This window comes from Corvus hawaiiensis, chromosome 16 (genome assembly GCF_020740725.1).
Source record: "Corvus hawaiiensis isolate bCorHaw1 chromosome 16, bCorHaw1.pri.cur, whole genome shotgun sequence".
Taxonomy (NCBI): domain Eukaryota; kingdom Metazoa; phylum Chordata; class Aves; order Passeriformes; family Corvidae; genus Corvus; species Corvus hawaiiensis.
In genome coordinates this window covers 13,953,427-13,962,935 of record NC_063228.1, presented here as the reverse complement: position 1 = coordinate 13,962,935, position 9,509 = coordinate 13,953,427, and the positions used below count along the sequence as shown (strand labels likewise).

At 50.4% G+C, this 9,509-nt stretch overlaps 1 protein-coding gene and 1 long non-coding RNA gene across 2 annotated transcripts; one reads left to right on the top strand and one right to left on the bottom strand.

The window, feature by feature from the left end:
• Position 1: 1 nt before the first annotated feature.
• LOC125334277 lies at positions 2-1,208 on the top strand. The gene is made up of 2 exons (XR_007207108.1): positions 2-81; positions 566-1,208. It is a non-coding gene; the product is annotated as an uncharacterized LOC125334277 (long non-coding RNA).
• Positions 1,108-9,158, bottom strand: INTS15 (integrator complex subunit 15). Its single transcript, XM_048320976.1, has 6 exons — positions 8,913-9,158; positions 7,816-8,037; positions 6,314-6,479; positions 4,083-4,610; positions 2,382-2,421; positions 1,108-1,840 (listed from the first exon to the last, which is right to left on the bottom strand). The coding sequence occupies exons 1-6, from the start codon at positions 9,102-9,104 to the stop codon at positions 1,633-1,635; spliced, it is 1,356 nt and encodes a 451-aa protein (XP_048176933.1). The 5' UTR covers positions 9,105-9,158; the 3' UTR covers positions 1,108-1,632.
• Between the last annotated feature and the right edge of the window lie 351 nt (positions 9,159-9,509).

The following is a 9,509-nucleotide window of genomic DNA, read 5'->3' as shown; positions in this document are numbered from 1 at the left end:
ACCACCGAGCGCCGCGCATGCGCACGGGGAGCGGCGGTCCCCTGAGGCCACGGGGGCGGCGGCGAGCGGGGAACGCTGTCGGTAATAAAGGGATGGGGAATTAAAGGGGCGGCCGTGAGCGCAGGCACTTGGGAAATATGGGGCTGGTCACACCCCCGGGTCACCTGGCCGGAAGTTTCCCTCAGTCCTTCAAAGGAAAAGGAGGAAGAACTGTCACAGTACAAGCACTTGATGACATTAATGGTTCTAATCCTGAAATTAGAAGTTCTTAAGGGTTTTTCCTTGTTGTTGGAGCTCTACAAAGTGAGATGAGACAGGATATTTCAGTTGGAAAGTATCTACAACCAATGCCTAGCCCAACTGCCTGACCAAAAGTTAAAGACATTATTTTTATTATGGATTCAGCTAGATGAACTGGAGGTTGGACTAGGTGATCTCCAGAGCTCCCTTCCAACCCTAACTGCTCTATGATTGTCATTAACCTCCCATTTCCAGTTTCCTTTCTAGCTGTTCCATTCAAATCAGATTTTCCCACCTTCCAGCTAATTCACCCTTTGTTTTGCAGCCCCTGTGGAACTGCAGGTACTGCATCTCCTCACACAAGGACAGCAGCAGCAAAGGTCTTTGCCACCATCTCTGATGTGTAGGAAGAACTCCTTTTTTCCTGCTTTTTCATCCTGCAGAGGGGGTTCAGAGAAGCACAGCAAGACACCATAAAGGGGCTGGACACCACCTTTGGCTGTCGTGCTAAGAGCAGCAAGCTCTGCTGTCCTTCCCAGGATGATTCCATGCATTCCCCTGCTGAGCTCAGAGCTGGCTAGCACAACACTGCCAGCCTTTGGCCAGTTTTCCAGCCAGCACTAACAAAACACCCCAGATATCACCCCCAAATTTTCAAGAAGCACTGACTGAGGTGTGTAAAGGGTCTTTCCCCAGCAGAGAGGTCAATGGGTCACTGCAGCCACAGAGGGGTTTTGTCCCCACCCCAGCACAGGCCTGACAAGTTGGACCTTCTAATCACTGGAAAGAGAAGAATCCAATTGTTTGAAATTGTTCTAATTCTTCTCATTGTTTGAAAAAGAAAGTGGCGGATTTTTTTTATGCTTCTTAAATTGTTTCCTTTAATAGGAAGTGCTGCTTTACTCTACCGTGTGCTTCCAAAACAAACGTTTGTCTTCCAAAAATATACAGTGTACACATACTCTGTAGCTACAGATACAAACATTTACAAAGAAACAAGCAGGCTGGAGTGGAATAGCTTGGAAAAAAATCACACAAAGCCTTCCCTTCTGGCCCTCCCAGAGCCTGAGCATCCGGGCTCTTGTGCTGTGAACAGCCCCAAAACACACGATTGAGGAACATCATACCCTTGGAGCAAAAACATTTCCACACGCTGCAGAGGTTTGGAGTTGCTGTTGCCTATTCCCATCCCCTCCTTTAGTCCCTAGGATCTGCCTCGGTGTCTGCATCCCACATCCAAACCCACTGCAGCCGCCCATGCGCTGCCCAGGGGCCCATCCCTGGCGTGGGCAGAGCTCAGCTTTGCTCCAAAGAGGAAAATGTGGTTCTCAGGCGTTTGGTTTTTGTCTGTGAGGCTTCCTCAGACTCGGGGAAGCTGGGACACTCTGCGGGCTAGCGGATAGGCCGGTATGGGAATGTCATTCCTGGGATGAAGGTCTGCACGGGGTGAGCCGGGAGCGCGGGGTGCGCTGGCAGTGCCGGGTGCGCGGCGTGGGCCGGGTACCCCAGGGGAGGGGTGTGGATGTGGGGGTAAAATCCTGGTGGCAGAGCCCCGTGGGTTGGTTGCTGTACTGGACCTGAAATCACCAGCTGGAGCAGGCTGTGGAAAGAAATTCAGACGGGAGGGAGGATTATTAGAGGAGCTTTTGTCGTAGCTCTAAGGACAATTCACATCCAACACACAGCACTGCTGAGAGCCAAGAGAACACTGACATAATTAGGTTCTTTATAGGCTTCCAGAAGACTTTTTTCCCTTTTCCCCCCGTTTTTTTTGTAAGCTCTACTCTTTGCAAAAAGCCAAGAAGCAACTGAGGTTAGAGTCAGGTAAAACCAGTGGGGAATTAGGGATGGGACAATTTAGGGGCAGGTTCCTTGCTGGAATTTCATTTCCCTTTCCTGTGCATTTGTTCTAACACAGGCTGAGCAAGATCACCTACAGGTGGGAGCACTGAAGCCCCTTTCTGTCAGGAATCCAGGGAAGAAGTAGCCAGCACTGTGTCACCTTCATCCTTGTGCTAAAGTGCATGTGAATAAAAGCCAAATTCCACAAAGACAGATTTTTATAGGAGATTTTGTCTCAGCAGCCCTTGAGTCTCTTGGAACACACATTAAAGCCAACACAGCTGCAAGAGGTCTCTTACTTGTTATGTGGTAGCCTGGAGCACACAGTCCTCAAGTCATCTGAAAGAGGACAGAAGATTATCAATAAGGATAAAGCAGAAATTAGATTGGTTTTCGTCTCTGCTGTCCTTTCTAGGAAGCTCAGATTACTGAAATATCAGTAATTTTACTGAATAATTACTGATTACTGAATAATCAGTAATCTGTCACCATCATTAGTCAGCAACAGATCCAGAATCCCTCTCTCAGGCCCAAAACCTCCAGAGGAGAGAAAATGTTTCTCCATTTTACTAACTTTCCCCCACCAGACCCTTTATTGTATGTTTGACAATTAAGACAGACAAGACTTAGGATGGATTTTGCAATACCAATACACCAACAAGAAGTACCTGAGACATAGGAAGTACAAGGTGTGACTCTGCCCACTGAACGTGGCATTTTATGACGGGAAAGGCATCAGGTCAAAGCAAGGCAAAGCTTACCCAGTGCCTGTTTTTATTGGTTTGGGGGTTCTTAACCACTGCTACTGTAAAGAATGGGTTGGGGTTTTTTTCTGGAATCTATCAACTAGAAATTGCACCTTTTTTACCATCTCCAAACTTCTGCTAAAGCAGAATAAGGAATTTAACAACATATCCCGTCGATAAAGTGTTTGCAGGAATAGCTTGAGAACAAACTCCTGCCTTTGCAGATAAACACAATCCCCCCCCCCCAAAAAATATCAGGTATTGCAGCAGTGCCTTACACTGAATTCCCTTCCACAGTAAGAGCAAGTGCTCAGAATGTACCAGCTAAGAACAAATGCAGCTGAAATCAGCCCTCCGATCAAAACCCTCCAATTTCTGCTTGTTCTTATAACACTCAGAGCTACTTTATAGAAGATTAGGAAGAAGAACATTGAAATTTGACCAGCAGCACTGGCTCAGCCAGGACAGAAGCATCAGATCCCTGCTTAGGCAGAGGCCACTCTCTGCAGTTGGGGTCTGCCAGCTGTTGGAGAGCTTCAAGACTTCTGGTCTAACCTAAAATTGCCTGCTTTCAAGAGAATATAACAAGAAAAGAGTCTGTGTGGCTGACCCTGCCCTGTGTTGGGCCACTTCCCTTTTATATCTCTGCATGTCTTTTGGAAAGAACTGGCTTTGGAGGCAGGAAAGCCAGACAAAAGCGACGTTAGCAGCCTTTTTACTGAATTTGGACACACTGTAATGGAGTCTCATTACAGGCAAGCTGAAGTCCCAGAATTTTCAGATGAAGAGGTTTTATTTGCTTTTCAAATTCTTTGTCTAGCACACCCACTCAGGGCTTTATGTGCTTCATGGACTCTCCTCCAGCAGGCAAACTCAGAGAACTTAAACTGGAGCAAAACCAAACAGTGCTTTCTAAATAGCTACAGGCAATTCTGAGGGGAACAAACTGTCCCCATGCCAGACACCCAGATACAACCCCCTGGTGGGCAGTGCAGGGCTGTGGATCAGTCTCCAGCTCTGCAAAGCAATGCCTGACTTGCCCACAGCAGTGATCTCTCCTTTCTTACTCTCCATCCAGCTATTTTTACTGAGCTATTTCATGCACTATCACTTTCTAAGAGGGGCAAACTACTAATTGCACTGTGAACACCTTGATCTTTACTCCCCTCACCCCAAAACTGCCTCTTACAACTTCTACACCCCTGAGGAGAAGAATCCCATGCCAGGTCTCTGCCAGTCCCACAGACAACTCACCTCTGGTGCACAGGAGCGCTCCTGATGCCATGGCCACCTGCAAAGCCTGAGCCAGCCTGTCCAGAGCCAGTTCAATCTCTTTGGATGCATTGAGAGGATTGAGTTCATCAGACAGTCTGTTAATATCCTCCACCAGAGGAACCACGTGGTCAAAGGGCACCAGTCCCAGGCGCCCATAAAGGTTTTTCTCTGTTAAATGCCCCTGGAGCATCATAAGAACCTGCAGGACACTCAGATGCAGCTTGGAATAGAGCTGGTGGCAATCCCTGTCTTCTCCTGAAGTCGAGTCCTTGGCAATTTTGTTGGGAGCGTGTCCATTGGAGAGAGAGGCTTTCTTCTTCCTTTTGTAGGCCAAGGGAGCCTTCACGCACCAGCGGATCAGTCCGGTCAGCGGGGTGAGCTCCAAAAACCCTATTGGCAGGTTGGCTGCAATGGGAGTGTTCAGAAAGGTGATGAGGATCAAGCGAGGGTCTTCGAAGATCCAGGAGACAATCAGCTCGAGCAGATCCGAGGGAGGGATGAGGTCATCTGGAGATAGGAAAGTTATTGTTGGGCAAGCTGAGCCTTGCACTGAAGCACAGGACTTTAATTTAGGCTCTAATTAGTCTCACACACACACACACACATCCTACACTGCCACAATTTCAGATTTCCCCAATTCTGCTGTTTTTCTCAAGACACCAAAGGTAGTTTGTTCCAGGGAAGACACAACCATGTTCATGTCAACTTCCTCTTCCCCACCTATTCTGAAGACACCACCAAACGCTGATATTTATCCCCTTTCCCAGCAAAGCTTCTTTTGTCATTTTCTTCTCTGCCACCCATCATCTGCTCATTTTTTCCCTAGCTGCAGTCTCCATTTATCCCTTGCCACAGGAAGTAGAATGGGCAAGGGAAATAGGAAAAACTTGTTGGGTGAAGAGAAGGAAGTATCAATAATTTAACTCATTCTTTCAATACTTACTTACCTGAACAAACACATCTTGTGGAAAAACTCAGTGCAACAACACAATCACATGACATGTAAAGGATTAGAAAATTATGTAAAGCTTCAGATGAGAAGTGAAAGACGGTCATGAACTTGACTACAGACAACAGAAACCCTGACACATCATCCTGTCACAGGGGGAATGCTGGACTGGAAGAGCAAGCTCCCTTTTCTTGTGTCACCAAAAACATCTCAAATAAACTAAGGAATTAAAAAATTACTTCCTATGACTCAAATTATTTCCTTTCTGACATGTCTTCTGACATGATGATGGGATATAAAACATGCTCTGAGCTCTACCAAATACTTTATAAAAACAACATAAAGGCTGAGGCCTGAACCTCTCTCTCACTCTCAGTAATGCCAAGCTGTTTATCTGGAGAAGAGTGTGCAAAGCATTTCCTTTATCAATAATAGCATTTGCTTTTCAGGATTATAGGTGGTGTTGGTATTTAGTGTATGGTTGTTCTCTGGTCTACCATGAGCTCTCTGTCACTGAGTAAAGCTAAATCAATCTTATTTTAGACACCTACAAGTGTCTGAGCAACAACCTGAGACAGGTTGTACCACTGGCAGGTCACACATACAGTTAAAAGAGTGCACTGGAGATATGCTGTTGATTGTGTTTCTCACCACTGCTCCATAGAAATCGTCCTCCAGCTTGCAAACATTCAGAACTTGTGTTTCTCCCCTTTTTGGAAGGGATCGGACTGACAGGCAGCCCTGAGTCTCTCTCAGGGCTGACTGAGCCCAGACAGATCAACTTTCACTCCCAGAGCTGCTCCCTCAATAAGGTCCCCATGTCCTTTGCCCTCTGTGGAGGACAACGCCCTTTGGGTCACATGTTCCTGGCTGCTTCTCCAGCAAAGACTCTCTGTTGTTACCCAGAGAGGCTGTGGACTCCAAATCCCTGGCAGTGTCCAAGGCCAGGTTGGACAGGGCTTGGAGCAGCCTGGTCTAGTGCAAGGTGTCCCTGCCCATGGCGGGGGGGGGGAACAAGATGAGCTTTAAGGTCCATTCCAACCCAAACCATGCTGGAATTCTAAGTCAGCCACAGAGTGGTTATTTTTATTCCCACCCCAGTGCCAGATGAGGCAACAGCCACACCCCTGAGCTGCTTCTGGCAATAATTACGTGGTAACACCTCTTTAGGATTCCAGCAGTTAAATCTCTTGCAACAGTTAATTAGTGTGACATTATACTGCACCTCTTACTTGAAGAGACACAGCTGGGGAACACTTACCTGAAGAGAGGTCGTAGAGAGCTGTGACTGATGTAATGAACTGGCAGCAGAAGCGAGGGCTGGCAGTGAAGATCTGCTTCAGGGTCTGGATGGAGCCTGGCACCAGGTTGCAGTAGTCATCGACCAGGGCTCGGGCCAGCCTCACACAGAACACAGCTGGGGTCCGCTGCAGGGACAGCACACAGGGGACACCAGATTAGACCCTATCACAGGCTGCTTCAGCAGCTGTGTCCCCACCTTCCCCACATGGCACTGTGGCTGCTCTCTCTTAGCACATCACACACTCACACAGAAATACAATCACTGTATTGCAATATTAAAATAGATGGTGATATTTTGAGTTTATGGTATCTGTGGTTTAAAATTGAAACCTTTCAGATCAATATTTTGACTTTGAGATTTTTTATTACTACTTCAGCAACATTTGTTCCTTGTGAGGGTGGTGAGGCCCTGGCACAAGTTGCCCAGAGAAGCCAAAAGTGGCCTGAATGTGCTCAGGGCCAGACTGGACAGGGGTTGGAGCAACCTGGGATAGTGGAAGGTGTCCCTGCCCATGGCAGGGGGTGGAATGGGATGAGCTTTAAAGTCCCTTCCATCACAAACCATTCTGTGATTACATGATTCTGACATAGGCCTGTAGTTCAGCTGGTTCAGTCCCAGAGCAACTAGTTTGGTTGCCATGCCTGCTGTTTTTAGTGTGGAAAATATTCTGCAGAATCCTCACATCACTTAAAAGCTGCCACGTGAAAAAAAAATACACCTTCTCCTGCTATCCAGGTTATATCCCATCCTGCCCTCCCAAAGGCTCACCACGTGGGAGAAAAGGGACCCCAGGGAAACAGTGCTGGTCTGCCTCCTCCCACCCTTCCCTCCCAGCACGGCCTTCCTGCTCTTGCCCTTCTGCCAACCAGGTGACTTCAGCACATCCCACAAGGGCAGCAGGAACAAAGGTGCACTTCCCAAAGCCCACAGTGGGGAATCTCAATAGGAAAGGAGAAGACAGACAAGATCCCCAACTGACTGCATTCGTTGAAGATAGACACAGGTATTTTGTGCCCAAATTTCAAGAGAGGGGCTTGCCTCTTCTACACACAAACCTGCACATCAGGAAGGGTTTATTTCCCAAACTCTAGAGCCAGCTTCTTCAGGCAACGTGACCATGAACTGCCAAGGTTTGTTCCCTGTGTTGGTCAAACCCTAAACTGAGCCCTTTCAATATGCAGAGTTTGGGGGGGATTATTAAAACTTTCACTGACACGAAAAAAAGCACCCAAACATTTTTTTTCTTCCATTGCAGCACATGAATGGATTGGCAAAGCTCTCCACGATGCCAGAGCACAGGAATGGACACAAGCACAGACATGGGGGCAGCTGCTCTATCAGCTGAAACTGCCAGGGAGGAGCAGCTGCCTGTGACCAGCTGTGGCCCAACTCACTGTGTCCACCCTGGAGCACTCCCTGACTCCCTCCCCAAGCCATCCCTGCCTGCACAGGAGCTGTACCTGCAGCCAGAAGGCAGCACACTCCAGCACAGGAACCCTGCAGACAGCCACTGCCATGGAAACCAGCTTCCCCAGCAAAGCCATCCTGCTGTCGTCTGCTTTGTTCCCTTGGGGGCTGAAGAGAGATGAAAAAATGACCTGCCGGACTGAATCCTTGGTCTGCTCCTGGAAATAATTGCACATGATCTCAAGGAGCTGAAGTTCCTGAAGTGGGTTCAGTTTCTGAAAGAAAGCAAAAGCAAAGCTGTAGAATACACTGAGCCCCTTGAAGAACCAAGAACCAAGTGAAAAGACAGGAGCAGTAAAGGCTGAGAGCTTCCCTTCGGGGTGAGGGACTCCATTGTTATGCACAGCACACGCATTCAAGCTTCTTGAACCACCACTGCATTTATCTGGTGACACTGAAAAGCTCTAGGTTTCATTTGAACACCTGAATATCCAAAGCTGCACCTGCAAGTGCTGCCCACCAACTGAGAGATGAGACTGACGCTGCTGGGAGTAAAACACTTCCTTCCTCTGCAAAGAACAGCACCGAGGACACTGCTGGGCAGCTGGGGGGGCAGAACTGGACTCAGCAGCACACAGGGCTGCAGGGCCATGTACCCCAATAGTCACCAGCAGCTGTGGTTTCTGACTGCTGGTCTCTGAGACCCCCATCCCAGCTCCATCCCATGCCCACCCAAAAACCCTGGTAGGGCTCGGCTGCAGCACTAGGGGGCTGTGGGCAGTCCCCAGGGCCACGAGGTCCACCACACCTCCTCGGGGCCCTGAATCCTGGCCAATCCATCAGGGACTTGCCAGCCAGCCCCCTCCCTGCCAAAAAACCTCAGTCACCAGCACCCCAGAAACCCCGTGCTGTCCTCTTGGGGCCTCAGTCTCCAGCAGCAGACCCTCAGGAACCCCATCCTGCCCACCTAAGCTCTCAATCTCCAGCAGCAGCAGCTCGCGCCGGAGGGAACCTGTCCTGTTCTGAGGCCTCAGGCTCCAGCAGGGATCCTGTCCTGAGCTCCTGCGGCCTGCCCTCCATCTCCACTCCCCGGGGCTGTGTCCGCCTCCCAGGCCCCCTGTCCCTCTCTGCCGGGGTATCCCTGTCGCACCTTGGGCGGCGCGCCGCGCTCCTTGGGGACCTGGAAGAGGAACTCCTCGAGCAGATCGGTGGGGCCCTTGTCCACGAGCGGCAGCGGCGCGTTCTGCAGCTGGCTGCTGAAGTAGATGTCCAGGTGGTACAGCACCTCCTTGGCGGCGCTCAGCGCGTCCCGCCGGAGCAGCGAGTGCCGGATGTCGCTCATGGCCCCGACCCGGCCCCAGCCCCGGCCCCAATCCCGGTCCTGGCCTCAATCCCAATCCCGATCCCGATCCCGATCCCAATCCCGATCCCGATCCCGATCCCAATCCCAATCCCGATCCCGATCCCGATCCCGATCCCGATCCCGGCCCCGCTCGGCGCGGCCTCCCCTCGGCGGCGCGGACGGGCAGGCGCTACGGCGGCCCGGCCAGGACTAAAAGGGTCCCGCGATGCCGGCGGCGGCAGCGCCCCCTAGTGGGCCCGCCTGTGGGGGGGGCTCGGCCGGGAGGGAACCGGGCCTGGGGACGGGCAGGGGGGCTTGGGCTGGGGGACCTGGGCCTGGGAGGGAGCTTGGCGTGGAGGACTGAGCCAGGGGATCTCAACGTTGGGGGGGAGCTTGGTCCTGTGG